This window comes from Coregonus clupeaformis, chromosome 13, assembly GCF_020615455.1.
Source record: "Coregonus clupeaformis isolate EN_2021a chromosome 13, ASM2061545v1, whole genome shotgun sequence".
Taxonomy (NCBI): Eukaryota; Metazoa; Chordata; class Actinopteri; order Salmoniformes; family Salmonidae; genus Coregonus; species Coregonus clupeaformis.
Genome location: NC_059204.1, coordinates 48,415,506 through 48,434,424, shown reverse-complemented (window position 1 = coordinate 48,434,424; position 18,919 = coordinate 48,415,506). Strand labels below are relative to the sequence as shown.

At 42.4% G+C, this 18,919-nt stretch overlaps 1 protein-coding gene across 2 annotated transcripts in view; it reads right to left on the bottom strand.

Annotated features, from left to right (window-relative positions):
- Positions 1-5,504: 5,504 nt before the first annotated feature.
- The window catches only part of LOC121579670 (collagen alpha-1(XXIII) chain), a 161,905-nt gene continuing 148,490 nt past the window's right edge, over positions 5,505-18,919 (bottom strand). For both annotated transcript variants that reach the window (XM_041894465.2, XM_041894466.2), the window contains 12 exons: positions 13,859-13,903; positions 13,685-13,774; positions 13,512-13,565; positions 13,318-13,383; positions 13,040-13,066; positions 12,742-12,810; positions 11,687-11,749; positions 11,539-11,565; positions 11,397-11,450; positions 11,014-11,100; positions 9,021-9,059; positions 5,505-6,106 (listed from right to left, as the gene is read on the bottom strand). In XM_041894465.2, coding sequence (XP_041750399.2) covers positions 6,104-6,106; positions 9,021-9,059; positions 11,014-11,100; positions 11,397-11,450; positions 11,539-11,565; positions 11,687-11,749; positions 12,742-12,810; positions 13,040-13,066; positions 13,318-13,383; positions 13,512-13,565; positions 13,685-13,774; positions 13,859-13,903 — 624 coding nt within the window. In that variant the 3' untranslated portion in view covers positions 5,505-6,103. The remainder of the gene's footprint in view (positions 6,107-9,020; positions 9,060-11,013; positions 11,101-11,396; positions 11,451-11,538; positions 11,566-11,686; positions 11,750-12,741; positions 12,811-13,039; positions 13,067-13,317; positions 13,384-13,511; positions 13,566-13,684; positions 13,775-13,858; positions 13,904-18,919) is intronic.

The window sequence follows — 18,919 nt, the reverse complement described above, 5'->3', positions numbered from 1 at the left end:
CCCCCGCGATATGCAACTTTTCAGGGAAGTTAGGAACCAATATACACAAGCAGTTAGGAAAGCAAAGGCTAACTTTTTCAAACAGAAATTTGCATCCTGTAGCACTAACTCCAAAAAGTTTTGGGACACTGTAAAGTCCATGGAAAATAAGAGCACTTCCTCCCAGCTGCCCACTGCACTGAGGCTAGGAAACACTATCACCACCGATAAATCTACAATAATCGAGAATTTCAACAAGCATTTTGCTACGGCTGGCCATGCTTTCCACCTGGCTACCACTACCCCGGCCACCAGCTCTGCACCCTCCGCTGCATCTTGCCCATGCCCACCCCGCTTCTCCTTCACACAAATCCAGACAGCTGATGTTCTAAAAGAGCTGCAAAATCTGGACCCCTACAAATCATCTGGGCTAGACAATCGGACCCTTTCTTTCTAAAACTAGCCGCCGAAATTGTCGCAACCCCTATTACTAGCCTGTTCAACCTCTCTTTCGTAACGTCTGAGATCCCTAGAGATTGGAAAGCTGCCGCGGTCATCCCCCTCTTCAAAGGGGGTGACACTCTAGATCCAAACTGTTACAGACCCATATCCATCCTGCCCTGCCTTTCAAAAGTTTTTGAAAGCCAAGTCAACAAACAGATCACCGACCATTTCGAATCCCACCGTACCTTCTCCGCTATGCAATCCGGTTTCCGAGCTGGTCATGGGTGCACTTCAGCCACGCTCAAGGTCCTAAACGATATTATAACCGCGATCGATAATAGACAGTACTGTGCAGCCGTTTTCATTGACCTGGCCAAGGCTTTCGACTCTGTCAACCACCGCATTCTTATTGGCAGACTAAATAGCCTTGGTTTCTCAAATGACTGCCTCGCCTGGTTCACCAACTACTTCTCAGATAGAGTTCAATGTGTCAAATCGGAGGGCCTGTTGTCTGGACCTATGGCAGTCTCTATGGGGGTGCCACAGGGTTCAATTCTTGGGCCGACTCTTTTCTATGTGTATATCAATGACGTCGCTCTTGCTGCTGGTGACTCTCAGATCCACCTCTACGCAGACGACACCATTTTGTATACATCTGGCCCTTCATTGGACACTGTGTTAACAAACCTCCAAACGAGCTTCAATTCCATACAACACTCCTTCAGTAGCCCCCAACTGCTCTTAAACACTAGTAAAACTAAATGCATGCTCTTTAACCGAACGCTGCTTGCACCCGCCCACCCGACTAGAATCACTACTCTCGACGGGTCTGACCTAGAGTATGTGGACAACTACAAATATCTAGGTGTCTGGTTAGACTGTAAACTCTCCTTCCAGACTCACATTAAGAATCTCCAATCCAAAGTTAAATCTAGAATCGGTTTCCTATTTCGCAACAAAGCCTCCTTCACTCATGCTGCCAAACATGCCCTCGTAAAACTGACTATCCTACCGATCCTTGACTTCGGCGATGTCATTTACAAAATAGCCTCCAACACTCTACTCAGCAAATTGGATGTAGTCTATCACAGTGCCATCCGTTTTGTCTCCAAAGCCCCATATACTACCCACCACTGTGACCTGTACGCTCTTGTTGGCTGGTCCTCACTACATATTCGTCGCCAAACCCACTGGCTCCAGGCCATCTATAAATCACTGCTAGGCAAATCCCCGCCTTATCTTAGCTCATTGGTCACCATAGCAACACCCACCCGTAGTCTGCGCTCCAGCGGGTATATCTCACTGGTCATCCCCAAAGCCAACACCTCCTTTGGCCGCAATTCCTTCCAGTTCTCTGCTGCCAATGACTGGAACAAATTGCAAAAATCTCTGAAGCTGGAGACACTTATCTCCCTCACTAACTTTAAGCATCAGTTGTCAGAGCACCTTACCGATCACTGCACCTGTACACAGCCCATCTGAAATTAGCCTGCCCAACTACCTCATCCCTATATTGTTATTTGTTTTGCTCATTTGTACCCCAGTTTCTCTATTTGCACATCATCTCTTGCACATCTATCATTCCAGTGTTAATACTAACTGTAATTATTTTGCACTATAGCCTATTTTATTGCCTTACCTCCATAACTTGCTAAATTTGCACACACTGTATATTATATGTATTTCTGTTGTATTTTTGACTTTGTTTTGTTTTACCCCATATGTAACTCTGTGTTGTTGTTTTTATCGCACTGCTTTGCTTTATCTTGGCCAGGTCGCAGTTGTAAATGAGAACTTGTTCTCAACTGGTTTACCTGGTTAAATAAAGGTGAAAAAAAAAAAAAAGATGGGTGTACGGTTGCTTGTATGCGTTGTGTGCTTACTGTGACTGTCGCCCTGATATTGGCTACTACTGTAAGTAGCTACTTCCCACACTGTTGCGGGACAGTAGTAATTGGCAAGTGGGAGCAAAGGACACTGTGTCCAGGTGTTGTTGCCGTTCATGCCCTCCCCATTGAGTAGACTGTATGTATCTAGGTGACATCTCGATGGTTATCACCATTAGTTATTTATTGTGTAGGCTGCTATCCTACTTGAGATAAAATAATTGGAGGGAGAAAAAAGTTGCCACATTAGCTACGGCTGGCGACATCGTGATACAGCTGCCAAGTCGGCAGGCACCTCGATACAACACTGGTGCACTAGTCTTTCGCACCGGCTTATCGACTCGTCAGGCCCTATCAGCCACACAAAACAGCCTTGAGTGGCAACAATCTGCCCAATTCACTGATTTGCTTTCCATACACCCTCCTTCGACACACCCACTCGCCCCTACTCCGGTCGCCATATTGGGCTGCAGCTACCCATATTTGGGACATGCTGGAGACGCATACTAGATCTTACAACTACAGAATAAATATTAGAAACTTAGTCATTCCTCCTCCTCAACCGTCACCCCTCACCTAGTCAAGTCTCAACACTAGTCGAGTTGGATCTTTCTGCGACCCCGCGTCCTGGGCAAGAACCGCCCAGGAAAGAGCCACACAGGGAAACCACACCCAAAACCCGCCCCCTGTTTCAATTGGTTCCTGGATACTTACATCTTATATTTTAGTCATTTAGCAGATGCTCTTATTCAGAGTGACTTTATAGTGAGTGCATACATTTTCATACTTGTTCGAACTGGCGCTCTGTGGGAATAGAAACCCAAACGTGGCGTTGCACGCGGGGCTTCTCTTTAATGACTTCAATTGAGTAATGGGTAACAGCTGGACAGCTGTATCAAGGTGTCGCCAGCGGTAACGATACCTAACATGGCGACCAGTGCACCGGTGTTGTATCGAGATGCTTGCTGACCTGAGGTGCTTTCCACTGGGCATCTGTATCACTGTGTCGCCGGCGGTAGCTCGTAACCTTGCCCATTCTTTCCTCTCCCAGGATTATATTTGAAGTAGGATAGCATTTTACACGAGAAATAACTAATTTGGTAGCCATCTAGATGTCACCGTGATACAGTCTACCCAATGGGGAGAACATGAACGGCAGAGCAAACTTTCCGATATCCCGAACTCACTTCCTTGTTTAGCCAAAATCACTTGCTCGCACTTTGAAATCCACAATGTAGATGGGAGGTTCTAAGGGGTACGCTAGATGGTGATGGATTAAGAGATCAGCCAATGAACATCAAGCGGGAGTTTTTCCCGCTCCTGCCATAGGCTCCATTCAAGTCCCTTTCTGAGATGCTGTGAAACCAGACCGTTCGAAAGAGAAAGAGCCGATTGGTGGACGAGATTAAGTGCCAATGTACGATGTCGATATCCATATTAACAACACTGTCATTGAAATTAGCTTAATTTTAGCTGATTATGATAAATCAGAATTGCCAGATACATTTTCCCAATCTTATACTTCCATGTGTTGTTGTTGTTGTTGGCTCTTTGCATGTATTTCAGCTAATGGAAAAGCTCATCATTGTGAATAAAAGAGTGCAAGGGTAAGTGGTAAAAATAAATTAGGCTTGACCAGAGCAGGGGTAAGGGTTGAGGAGGAGGGGTGACGCTTTACAAGTGAGGAAGAGGAGTGATGCTTGACTTGTGCAGGTTTGATATTTGACTAGGGGAGGGGTGAGGTCTAAGGAGGAATGACGAAGTTCCTGATATGTATTCCATAGATATATCGCTAAAGAGTCTTACAACAGATTAGCTAGCTTCTTATAACATCTATTATTATTATTATTATTATTATTGGATTTATTTGACAATTGAAAAACACAATACAACCATACATGTGGGTTAATGCATTTAAAACCATAGAGAATGAAAAAAAATGTTTTAAACGTATTTCCATTCTGGTCCTCATAAAACAAAACAACAACAACATACACATATAAGCTACACATAGCAGGCTAGGCAGTAGACCTACTAAGGCACAAACCATAAATTCACCAGACATTCTAGCCTTTGGACAAAGTTACACAAATAACAGATAGGACAGGACAAAACATTGCAGTTAAACACTCATGTGCAATAATAGAGCAGCAGGACCCCCAGCTGGTTGGTTGATCTCAGAAATTTCTGAATCATTGATCGGTCATCACTCACATCCGGAAATATTAACGTTTAATATCCATCCAGTGTCTGTCAATCATCTGGCTGACGTGATGACGTCCTCTTCGCTGCTTGCGCTTGCTCCAGTGCGCACTGAGTGCTAGTGCGCAGGCATTATCGGCTCTGTCAAGCAGATGGCAGTGACCATGAAACAGCGTATGCAAACATCAGTAGATTACGTTGAAAACAAAAGGTGTCCATCTTGGCAGCAGTCTCTAGTTATTTTATACCTCAATGGACAGAACCGACACCAACCGACAGCATTTACAAAATGAAGACAAATGAAAAAAGTAGGCCACCAACATTGTAAAGTACATTGCAATTTGAACTTCATAATTGAGAATACAACAATGTGCATTTAAAATAGTATTTAATATGAAAGACAACTTAAAAACGGTATGTTCCTAGAACAAATATTTAACCCAATCAGCCAACCAGGTAGTTTTGATAGGTAGCTGTTTTTGTCTACCTTGATGTCAGATGTAAAAAGTATTCAAAACTTTTTTAGGGGATTGCTATCATACATTTTACATGATAGGCCTAAATCAAAACGTTTTACGGTGTTCTGTGTCGATTAACTCCACATAGCATGGTTAGAGCACTCAGAGGAATTAAAAAAGCATTTGATGATACAACTCAGCAACAACTTTGAAACCATCATAAACATCCTAAAACTTTTTAGACCAATAATGATCTAAACATTAAACACATTTAGGAAAATGACTGCAAACAAAGGTTCCACGGTGAGGGACATCAGTGCTTCCCCATACAGATGTAGGATCTTCATTTGATCACTCTTTTGTTGCTGAGAATTTTATTGCACAGCAGGAAATGCAAACTTGTAGTGTATTCGAGGTTTAAAAAGCCTTCTAAAGTTTGTAATTTCCACTTAAAAATGTCAGACTTGAATTGCCATAACAAAAGATGTATCAACCCCTACAAAAATTTTCCATTAATTATGATCCACATAATAATTCACATTTCCTGTTGCTGCAGGATTATTTTCCTGCTGTAGCAAACTGGCTCAAATTAATATCCTACATCTGTACCTCTCCTAAGGTTGGGATAGTTGCCTGGAATTGGGCCCATGCCGTGAGGGGTTGGTCCTTTCAAAGCAAACAACAATCACAGGAGTGATGGGGGAGAATCGTTTGCAAAGGTGCAGGCTGAGTTGCACACTCCAATGCTGTATCTCCATGTGGGAACACTAGTGAGTCTGTTAGTCAGTCAATCATACTGTATTTCAGGTTCCCCGATTAGATGTACTGTAAGCAGCAAAAAATTTCCATCCGGAGTTGAGTGCATTTGCTGCTCCTTTCCATTTGTAACCAGTCTCCCTCTTTGTGTGCACTATCTTTCCTCTACCTAATCTCTAAACCAAAAAAAAAAGAACTTTTCTTTTCATATGCAAAAAGTAAAAAAATATTGATTGTGATAGACGCACAATCCAAATTCCAAAACGAAAACCTCAACATGTTAAATAGGAATTGGCAACGACAAAAAAACTACACTTGAGTTTTAGTTGAAAATATATATATATCGATATGTACAGATCCCATGTCCCAGGTAACCCATCACTGAAAAAGAGAAAGAGTAGAGACACACATTCACTAGCAGGTAAATGATACTGTACAATCATACTATACACCAGTGGTTCCCAACCTTTTTCGGTTACTGTACCACCAACGAAGTCGAGGGCCGGCAAACCGTGCCAATATATCCTCCAAACACCGGCTTCGAGGGCATTATCACTTTTATACAACGGGTTACCAACATATTCAAATAATGATTTACATATTTTAATTAAAAGCATTATTTTGAAGAATTTATTCATACCATTTCATCCTTCCACAAGATATAATCCTGACAAAATCTAGGGTTGCTACCCAAGCCGGCCGGTCGTTCGTTCTATCGGTTCAGTTGCTAGAGACGCGACCCAGTCATTCAGTATTTTTGTTCTGTATCTATGGACTCGACCCAGTTGTTCGTTTTAAATGTTCCATTGCCATACTGGCTGGCAACGTTCTTATCGCTTGCTTGCTAGCTAGCCAACTACGGCTAACTTAGTCACGTCAAAAAGTGCAGCCAGAATAACAGCAAAGTAGCTGCATTTGCATTTGTTTAAGCTATTTTCTAGTGACATTTATTTGGATACATCCATAATTATTATTTATTATAACAATGAGCTAATGAGGCGCGATTTCGCCCTGCATAGAAAATGTTCTTACTCGTGAGGACACTGCTGTTCAGAGCAGGAGCTACCCAACAACACAGCTAACACAATCACTTCAAACTGAAGATGGAAAGACTGCAAACTAGCTGCACTTCGTTTCGTTTGACCTTTTTTCAATTTACATTTCTTTGTATATATCCATAAAAATTATGCCAGCTGATTCATGATTTCGACTGGCTGAGAAACGCTGCCTACCTGTCTGTCTGTCTCGTCCCGACTCCCGACACGTTCATTACTATGGGACAGCTTGAGATCGAATTTGAATATTGAAACAATGTTGCAAATGTCGGAGAGACAGATAGAAAGGTTTATACAAATCTCAGCTGTTGAAAACTAAATGTTAGTCTAAAATACAGTGGGGGAAAAAAGTATTTAGTCAGCCACCAATTGTGCAAGTTCTCCCACTTAAAAAGATGAGAGAGGCCTGTAATTTTCATCATAGGTACACGTCAACTATGACAGACAAATTGAGGAAAAAAAATCCAGAAAATCACATTGTAGGATTTTTAATGAATTATTTGCAAATTATGGTGGAAAATAAGTATTTGGTCACCTACAAACAAGCAAGATTTCTGGCTCTCACAGACCTGTAACTTCTTCTTTAAGAGGCTCCTCTGTCCTCCACTCGTTACCTGTATTAATGGCACCTGTTTGAACTTGTTATCAGTATAAAAGACACCTGTCCACAACCTCAAACAGTCACACTCCAAACTCCACTATGGCCAAGACCAAAGAGCTGTCAAAGGACACCAGAAACACAATTGTAGACCTGCACCAGGCTGGGAAGACTGAATCTGCAATAGGTAAGCAGCGTGGTTTGAAGAAATCAACTGTGGGAGCAATTATTAGGAAATGGAAGACATACAAGACCACTGATAATCTCCCTCGATCTGGGGCTCCACGCAAGATCTCACCCCGTGGGGTCAAAATGATCACAAGAACGGTGAGCAAAAATCCCAGAACCACACGGGGGGACCTAGTGAATGACCTGCAGAGAGCTGGGACCAAAGTAACAAAGCCTACCATCAGTAACACACTACGTCGCCAGGGACTAAAATCCTGCAGTGCCAGACGTGTCCCCCTGCTTAAGCCAGTACATTTCCAGGCCCGTCTGAAGTTTGCTAGAGTGCATTTGGATGATCCAGAAGAGGATTGGGAGAATGTCATATGGTCAGATGAAACCAAATTGGAACTTTTTGGTAAAAACTCAACTCGTCGTGTTTGGAGGACAAAGAATGCTGAGTTGCATCCAAAGAACACCATACCTACTGTGAAGCATGGGGGTGGAAACATCATGCTTTGGGGCTGTTTTTCTGCAAAGGGACCAGGACGACTGATCCGTGTAAAGGAAAAAATGAATGGGGCCATGTATCGTGAGATTTTGAGTGAAAACCTCCTTCCATCAGTAAGGGAATTGAAGATGAAACGTGGCTGGGTCTTTCAGCATGACAATGATCCCAAACACACCGCCCGGGCAACGAAGGAGTGGCTTCGTAAGAATCATTTCAAGGTCCTGGAGTGGCCTAGCCAGTCTCCAGATCTCAACCCCATAGAAAACCTTTGGAGGGAGTTGAAAGTCTGTGTTGCCCAGCGACAGCCCCAAAACATCACTGCTCTAGAGGAGATCTGCATGGAGGAATGGGCCAAAATACCAGCAACAGTGTGTGAAAACCTTGTGAAGACTTACAGAAAACGTTTGACCTGTGTCATTGCCAACAAAGGGTATATAACAAAGTATTGAGAAACTTTTGTTATTGACCAAATACTTATTTTCCACCATAATTTGCAAATAAATTCATTAAAAATCCTACAATGTGATTTTCTGGAATTTTTTTCCTCATTTTGTCTGTCATAGTTGACGTGTACCTATGATAAATTACAGGCCTCTCTCATCTTTTTAAGTGGGAGAACTTGCACAATTGGTGGCTGACTAAATACTTTTTTCCCCCACTGTAAATGTGAGATAATGTCTAGATGCTTTTATGGTGGAGATCAAGTTCATAAATTGCTTGGCTGGGCTGATGAGAAAGTGGATTGCGCAGTCAGATGGAACAGAGTAAATAGGCATTTTAACGTCATAGATTTAGCCGGTGGTAACTTGTGGAATAGACACCGGCTGGATTGCAGTTTTGACCAATCAGCATTCAGGATTAGACCCACCCGTTGTATAAAACTTCTTAAACACCCCCAAGACAGCTAAACACCCACTTGGGCCAGAGCAGGCCAAGCAAACAGAGAATAACTATTGCTGTACAAACCTTATGCGAACACCCTGGTATGGGCAATCCATCCCGACCCTGGTGATAGAAAAGAAACACCTTCATTAAACAAACATGCAGTATTGCATTGCCCACAGAGAAATACTGATGTCTTGTAACAACAAAGGGGTAGGAGGGCCAGGCTCTGGTAACTATAATGAACTTATCCTCTGCAGCAGAGGTAACTCTGGGTCTTCCTTACCTGTGGCGGTCCTCATGAGAGCCAGTTTCATCATAGCTCTAAATGGTTTTTGCGACTGCACTTGAAGAAACATTCAAAGTTCTTGAAATGTTCCGGATTGACTGACCTTCACGTCTTAAAGTAATGATGGACTGTCGTTTCTCTTTGCTTATTTGAGCTGTTCTTGCCATAATATGGACTTGGTCTTTTACCAAATAGGGCTATCTTCTGGATACCACCCCTACCTTGTCACAACACAACTGATTGGCTCAAATGCATTAAGAAGGATAGAAATTCCACAAATTAACTTTTAACAAGGCACACCTGTTAATTGAAATGCATTTCAGGTGACTACCTCATGAAGCTGGTTGAGAGAATGCCAAGAGTGTGCAAAGCTGTCATCAAGGCAAAGGGTGGCTACTTTGAAGAATCTAAAATAAAAAATATATTTTGATTTGTTTCACACTCTTTTGGTTACTACATGATTCCATATGTGTTATTTCATAGTTTTGATGTCTTCACTATTATTCTACAATGTAGATAATAGTAAAAATAAAGAAAAACCCTTGAATGAATAGGTGTGTCCAAACTTTTGACTGGTACTGTGTATCTGTGCCCCGTCGTGGAGTGTGTGCGCACTGCCGAAGCTGTTTGTTCCCCATTCTTCCTGACTCGTTTTTTATAGATGTCACTGAGGGGTTCCTGGCTTTCTCCAATGACCTTCCCACTGATTTGTATTACCCTGTTAAATGGGTTCTGACTAGTGTTCCCTAGAGCCCCAAACTACCCCACAATATTAAACGATAGGATGGATTCTATAAAGCATTTATAAAATGCTTGGAGGATGGATTGGTGTACATTAAAATTCCTCAAGAACAAGCGTTGTTGACATTCAGAGTAAATCTGTTTGGTGTTCCTTTTGAAGGAGAGCTTGTTGTCAATGATGGTTCCTAGGTATTTGTAGTCTTACACTCGCTCAATGATCTGGCCGTTACTGTCCAGCACAGGGATGGTAGGTTGGTCTCTTCTGAAGTCAATGTAGATAATGGATATTTTACTTTATACCATGGCATTGTTGAATACTCCTTTCTAATTGACTTAAAAGGCATTCTAGAGTGTGTATTATTTCCCTATAACGCACTGTATATTTGCACAGTATAATTCAATGGCTATAGATAGTTTGAGCTGCTTTTGAAAGCAAAAGTCGAATTGAAAACAGTATTGCTATTGTTGAATTCGATTTTCATAATAGCAAGCTAGGACTGATGGTTTGGTTAGCTAAACTAGCAAGTCTATTTGTTTGGTTACGATGGCAAGTACTGTAGATATCTAGTAAACTTGCTAGCTACTTCAGTGGATGTTGAACTCATTTCTACCGGCAAATGAACACATTTCTAGTGACAAGTGTTAGATTATAGCCATGGTATAAAAGGAATAATCAACTCGGGGCTCTATGCGTTCTCTGGAAAATAATGCAATTCCATGGAAGGTCAGTTCCACTCCGCTAACACGTCATGGAATACACTTTCCACATCATTCATTATTTTCCATAGAACGCATTGCCCCTCATTGATTATCCTTTACATAAACTCTGCTCTACCAGATGACTAATATGATGTAGATGTTGAGCGGCTTCACTGCAAGTAGATTGTATGTTTTAAATATTCAATACAAATAATAATAATAACTCTGCTCTACCAAATGTAACCTAATAATTGTATTATTTAGAGAAAGAGAGGTTTGCCCTTGAATGAGAAGACAGTGTTTGAGGAAGAGTGAGCGGAGATGAGGCAACAGGAAGAAGTGACATACCACAGGACAGGGCTGGTCCAGTCCAGGGGGGCCCTGCTCGCCCTTCTGTCCCTTCAATCCCTTCTTTCCCAGCATCCCCCTGTCACCCTGAGAGAGAAGAGTGACAACAATAATATATAATAATATATTTAGCGGATGCTTTTATCGAAAGGGACTTAGTCAGGCCTGCATAAAAACATTTTACGTATGGGTGGTTCCAGGAATCAAACCCACTATCCAAGCGTTGCACGTGCCATGCTCTACCAACTGAACTACAGAGGACCACAGAGGAGACAAACCTCTCATCGAGCATCAATGTCTTCTCCAGATTTTACTATAACATGTTAGGTAAGAGAAGATTAATAAACATTGCCACAGTAGCCACTGTTGTGGCTGATGCCCACCTTCTCTCCTCTGTCCCCTCTGTCTCCTTTTTCTCCCATCAGCCCGGGGAAACCCTGACATGGAGAGAGGTAGTGGTTAATGAAGGGTCTTTATCAACCAGACTAGTAGCAGGGGGGATGTGACAGATTTAGACACACTTACATCTAATCCCGGCAATCCTTGCTCTCCCTGTTGAAATGAAATATGATTGAAGTTAATTCAGAAGCAGCTTATTTTGAAAATACTGCAAGGGTCTCTGATGCCCTGTACATTTCCTCTACAAACAGGTCATATGAAAAATGCTGCTAACCTTTCTCCCTATGGTGCCAGGGAGACCAACCAATCCTGTAGAACCTGGAATACCCTGAATACCCTGTGTGCAGAAATAGTGTCATCAGTTATGTGGGCCGTAATGTCATATGCAGCAGGGTTGGGGCCTTGCTAATTAGTTGCTAATTCCTCATTAATTTTAATTCTTGAATTTTAATTTAATTTGAATTGGCCACACCCCACAGTAAGCAGAATTGGAATTGAATTCAACGAAATTAAAATGGTTAATTTATTCTACACATCACTATTATTACTTTCCCTAGCAAGAAACCAAAAATTGTCACTAAAACAGAAGGGGGAACTAAAAGAATCACTAACAACAACCAAAATGAAACAGGTGGGGTTTTAGGAGGGGTTCTGAAAGACACTCATGGGGGTGTCCACTGAAAGCTGACGAGCAACAACAACTGGGACCTAAAAGACACCCACCATGAGCGCCCACTAAATTTGCCCAAGAAGAGGCAAACAAAATTAAAACCCACACCAAACTTAAAGACAGGAAGCAAACCAAAAAGTGGAGCAAAATGAAAACAGGGAAGATCAGATAAAGGATTGTTTTCGTTTTTGGGTTATGGTCCTTCAACAACCTCTCTCTCAGCAAGCTTAGCGGACCTCTGAAATGATGTCCAAACATGAGCTCATTTGGACTGAAACAAAGAGATTCCTGAACAACCTCACGCGCTGCAAACAGCACAAGACCCCTTCATCCCAGTCTGTCTCTAATTCAAAGCAGTAAGCTCACAACATAGACTTCAAAGTCTGATGAAATCTCTCAAGAACACCTTGAGACTCTGGGTGGTAGGCACTAGAGGAGCAATAGGCAACACCCAACTGTTGCAGCACTCGTTGGAAGACCCCGACATGAAACTCGAACCATGGTCCTGGGGGCTCATCCGGGATCTGAACCGGAATCTGAGCCAGTCCAATTCAAATTCCAATTTCAATTAATGGGTTGAATTGAATTACATTCAGAAATTCCGAATTGACCCCAACCCTGATATGCAGTATGAGTGACACGGAATAGAAGATAATTACCCTTAACCCAGGAGGTCCTCTGTCACCTGCATCCCCTTTTTCTCCTTTCACTATCTCGCCTGGTTCCCCCTGTGAGACATTGACAAAAGCACAATTTCAAGCTGGTGCTTTTAACTACAATCCATCTTCTCTCTGACTTACTGCAAATACAATTTTCATCCCCTATTCTAACGTCCAGCATTTCATTTTCTGTTAGGGCAACATTTTGAATGACAGGGCATTCCAGTGCTGCTTTAGTAACCTAAAGAATCCTGTGTCCTTCTAGGGGCAGGAGGAGATCAGAGCCCTGACTACCCACCTTGGGGCCAGGCATTCCATGATGTCCCTGAAAAACACAATTTGTTATGTCATTCTTTTTGTAAACACTGTTCATCACAAGAGCCTATTAAAGCACATAGATCATTTAAAACACTTTAACAACAAAGTAGACATTGGGGTTTACTAGGTTCCTCTGAGAACAGGTTGAGTATTGAGTGTTTGACAGTCATCTTTTTGCAGAGAGAATATTGGTATCTAGAGAGTTGAAGCTATTGATATCCCCCTATCATTAAGAAGACAGAGAGACCAGTTACCCACCATGAACCCCTGGAGCCCAGGAGGTCCGGGGGGCCCTGGAGGGCCTGCGATAGAGATCATCTGGGCCTGAAGCAGAGAGCATTAGTTAAGATAACCAGAGGTCACACAATCATATAACACTACTCGACCATGATGAGATATCACACTTAACAGTTTGTTATAGATACAAGTTCGGTATCTAAAACGTTACTGACCAGATTGTCCTCAAACCTTGAATCTCCTCTCTCTCCTGTTTTACTGTCAGCTCCCTAAGAGAGAAAAAATACATTATATGGACAAAATATACAAGGCAGTGGGATACTAGGCTACCATGCCATGCCCATAGTCCATTGGGTATCCATCAGGACACAGCCCATATCACACTTACCGCAAACCCAGTTAGGCCCGTCAGACCTCGCTCTCCCTTTTCCCCTGCCACTCCAGGCATCCCGTCATCACCTCTCTCCCCTTTGGCTCCCTACAGAGAGGAGGCACAACATGAGGTGGATACTATGATGTGTAGTACAATAATAATTCATTATCACAGAGTCATGTCATTTACCCTATCCCCATCAGCTCCAGGTGCACCAGGTGAGCCTGAATCTCCCTGTTGGCATGAAGGAGACAGGTAAACATGTGTGTGCCTATTGTCAATCCATAAACCAAAGCCCTACTGTAGTTCACTGCACCAATGCTGCATATGCCAACATATGAGACATTGACACTTACAGTACCAGTCAAGGGTTTTTCTTTTCTTTTTTACTATTTTTTACATTGTAGAATAATAGTGAAGACATCAAAACTATGAAATAACACATATGGAATCATGTAGTAACGAAAAAAGTGTTAAACAAATCAAAATATATTTTATATTTGAGATTCTTCAAATAGCCACCCTTTGCCTTGATGACAGTTTTGCACACTCTTGGCATTCTCTCAACCAGCTTCACCTGGAATGCTTTTCCAACAGTCTTGAAGGAGGTCCCACATATGCTGAGCACTTGTTAGCTGCTTTTTCTTCACTCTGCGGTCCGACTCATCCCAAACCATCTCAATTGGGTTGAGGTCGGGTGATTGTGGAGGCCAGGTCATCTGATGCAGCACTCCATCACTCTCCTTCTTTTTAAAAATATTGTTTTGTTTTTTGTTTGAGTGTTTTTAAATTTTTAGTATTATTTATTTTTATTTTTTGGGGGGGTAGATCAGCTTAATATTGCAGATAGATTGTAACTTCCATCAATGTAATTGTCTGCATCACTTCCAATCCCCCATGTTTTTTATATATATATTCCCCTTTATTACTTTCCAACCCCGCCACCCTTTCCCTACTTTGGGTAAACTAGTGAACAACAATACTTAGGCCTCTAATTCCAGCTTATACTTACTATCTACATTTTATGGACACAGTCAATTTTACAATAATTATATATATTTATATTTTTTTCTTCTCCTGAACTTCTTCTACTCTCAACCTCTCCAATCATTTTCATGATGTCCATCCAGTTTGCTTCTATAGACAAGTTTTTGAGCCGTTTCCGCTCTACTTCCTGAACTCCTCCCATCGATGCAATCCACTTCCGTTCTGCCGGGCTGGGTTTGTTTTGCTAGCTAGCTCCGTTGTGCCGACAAAGCACTGATATCGCAGTGACAAAGAGGATATAAAAATTACAATTACAACATGAAGAAAAGTGGTTCGGGAACGACGTGTGCGGTAGTTGGTTGCAAAAACTTGAGAAAGCACCTGAACGAGTGGTTAGATAGAGAGTGCTACGACCACAAACCAGCTACGAAGAGGCAATGTCCATGCGCTCCATTGTTTACATTTTTTCGCAAGCCTGATACCGACTCGGAATCAAGGACCTGGCTGAAGGCATTGAATCTAAAGAAACCACCCCTCAACGTTTTTGTTTGTTCCTATCACTTTGTTGACCAAAAACCTACCAAGGATAATCCTTTCCCAGAGTTGTGGTTGGGATACAATCGCCCTCCCCAGCCAAAGAGGCGTCAACTCACCCAGCGGATCACTGCCTCCCCCCAGATAAAGAAACGCAGACTTGAATCTGAGGGTAAGTTCAGCAACTTTAGCTATGAAGCTGACAATACTGTTAATTATGAAGAAGTTGTCATACATTAACATTGCTACCGGTATTTTGCTAAAGCAGTTGATTGTTTTGGAGATGGGACAAACAATGCCCACGATAGCTACATCATTAATTGTGTGTGTGTGTGTGTGTGTGTGTGTGTGTGTGTGTGCGCCTGCCTGCGTGTGCCTTAGTCTACATCATAAATACAATGCAAGGTGGCATGCTGTTGTGATGATGATTGTGTGTGTGCGTGTGAGTGCAATGTTGTAGTACACATTTTTCCATTGTGATGTTTGTAGTGAGAGGACTCTATGCCTGCATTAATTTTGCTCCATCCATGTTTTCTCTTCCCCTTTTTAGATGCTCCAGAAACCTGTCAGCCTGTCTGTGAGGCCGAGCCTGCTACACCAAAATTTCGAGATGCCCAGACCCAATGGGAGGATCCGTCACATATTGATCACATTTACTGTTCAACAACACAGTCTGTTAAAGTAGACAAGGCCACACAGTGCGAGGCAGAAATGTGTCCTACTGTGACCAGCACCACGGTCATTGATGATGCTAGGTCCCGGCTGTATACAGGAGTGCTTATGGTTCAATTCTTCACCCTGGTGACGGTGTTGTTGCCTTTCAGTAAGCCATCAATTACCCTTCCTGTTGTTGACCAAATACTTATGACGTTGATGAAACTAAAACTAAACCTAATATTAGGAGATATTGCTCACCGCTTCAATGTGTCTACATCCATGGCAAGCATTGTGATTAGTCACTGGATTGACGTGATGGGTGAACAGTTCAAAGTCCTGATCCCCTGGCTTCCAAGAGAGACCATTCGTGCCACCATGCCCTTGTCGTTTCAGAGGAACTACCCTCGAACCACCTGCATCATTGACTGTGCCGAAAGTGCCATGCAGAGAGCCACAAACCACGACTCAAGGAGTGACACTTTCAGCCAGTATAAATCACGCAACACTGTGAAATATCTCGTCGCTGTGGCCCCTAATGGGCTAATCATGTTTATATCTGATGCCTATGCTGGCAGAAGCAGCGATAAGTTTATCACAATGGACAGTGGGTTCCTAGACTATCTGAGGGCTGGTGATGAGGTCATGGCGGACCGTGGGTTCACCATTCGAGACTTGCTTGATGAGAGAAGGGTCAGTTTGAACATCCCTGCTTTCACCTACAGGCGCAATCAGTTGACCAATGAGGAGACGACACGCACCAGGCGAGTAGCCAATGTCCGCATACATGTGGAAAGAGCAATCCAGAGACTGAAGGTGTTTAAGATTTTATCCCAGAATGTTCCCATCAGCATAGCACCGAAACTGGACAACATCTTAACCATCTGTGCTGGCCTAGTTAACCTGAAGAGTCCACTGATCAGTGAGGTTTAGAATCTTGCCCTGTGTCCCTGTCTACCAACACCCAGCCATGTTGTTCATTAAATACAGATAAACACAACAAATACTGCGTGCATTGTATTTTTTAATATTATATATGAATATTTTCATAGTGATGTAATTGTGTGGGCTGCTTTTGTATTTTACTTTTGAATACCTGTTAAGATTAAACACGCAATCTTTCTTGTTGAAGCCATTTGTTTAGTTTCCTCAAAACAATTAATTAATCCAGTGTTATTTATGTACAGTATGAGCTTACTATGAATTATGAACTGTGTTAAAATAAATTGTAGCACTCTAAGGATTGAAATTACATCAAACTTTATTTTCACTCAAACAGTAGGCACACTGATACAGTGGGGAAAAAAAGTATTTAGTCAGCCACCAATTGTGCAAGTTCTCCCACATAAAAAGATGAGAGAGGCCTGTAATTTTCATCATAGGTACACGTCAACTATGACAGACAAAATGAGACAAAAAAATCCAGAAAATCACATTGTAGGATTTTTTATATATTTATTTGCAAAATATGGTGGAAAATAAGTATTTGGTCAATGACAAAAGTTTCTCAATACTTTGTTATATACCCTTTGTTGGCAATGACACAGGTCAAACGTTTTCTGTAAGTCTTCACAAGGTTTTCACACACTGTTGCTGGTATTTTGGCCCATTCCTCCATGCAGATCTCCTCTAGAGCAGTGATGTTTTGGGGCTGTCGCTGGGCAACACGGACTTTCAACTCCTGCCAAAGATTTTCTATGGGGTTGAGATCTGGAGACTGGCTAGGCCACTCCAGGACCTTGAAATGCTTCTTACAAAGCCACTCCTTCGTTGCCCGGGCGGTGTGTTTGGGATCATTGTCATGCTGAAAGACCCAGCCACGTTTCATCTTCAATGCCCTTGCTGATGGAAGGAGGTTTTCACTCAAAATCTCACGATACATGGCCCCATTCATTCTTTCCTTTACACGGATCAGTCGTCCTGGTCCCTTTGCAGAAAAACAGCCCCAAAGCATGATGTTTCCACCCCCATACTTCACAGTAGGTATGGTGTTATTTGGATGCAACTCAGCATTCTTTGTCCTCCAAACACGACGAGTTGAGTTTTTACCAAAAAGTTCTATTTTGGTTTCATCTGACCATATGACATTCTCCCAATCCTCTTCTGGATCATCCAAATGCACTCTAGCAAACTTCAAACGGGCCTGGACATGTACTGGCTTAAGCAGGGGGACACGTCTGGCACTGCAGGATTTGAGTCCCTGGCGGCGTAGTGTGTTACTGATGGTAGGCTTTGTTACTTTGGTCCCAGCTCTCTGCAGGTCATTCACTAGGTCCCCCTGTGTGGTTCTGGGTTTTTGCTCACCGTTCTTGTGATCATTTTGACCCCACGGGGTGAGATCTTGCGTGGAGCCCCAGATCGAGGGAGATTATCAGTGGTCTTGTGTGTCTTCCATTTCCTAATAATTGCTCCCACAGTTGATTTCTTCAAACCAAGCTGCTTACCTATTGCAGATTCAGTCTTCCCAGCCTGGTGCAGGTCTACAATTTTGTTTCTGGTGTCCTTTGACAGCTCTTTGGTCTTGGCCATAGTGGAGTTTGGAGTGTGACTGTTTGAGGTTGTGGACAGGTGTCTTTTATACTGATAACAAGTTCAAACAGGTGCCATTAATACAGGTAACGAGTGGAGGACAGAGGAGCCTCTTAAAGAAGAAGTTACAGGTCTGTGAGAGCCAGAAATCTTGCTTGTTTGTAGGTGACCAAATACTTATTTTCCACCATAATTTGCAAATAAATTCATTAAAAATCCTACAATGTGATTTTCTGGATTTTCTTTTCTCAATTTGTCTGTCATAGTTGACGTGTACCTATGATGAAAATTACAGGCCTCTCTCATCTTTTTAAGTGGGAGAACTTGCACAATTGGTGGCTGACTAAATACTTTTTCCCCCCACTGTATATTGCACAGCATAAAGAGATCATGTAAACAATGGACATCTGTTGGCTCCTGTGGGCATGACCTAAATAAGGCAGTTTATTTTGGTTTTAAAATGCTGAGATATTTACTGCAGAACTGTAACCTTCCCTCAACCAAATCATCAACAATTTTCGGGAGCATGTGGGCAAAGTAGAATGT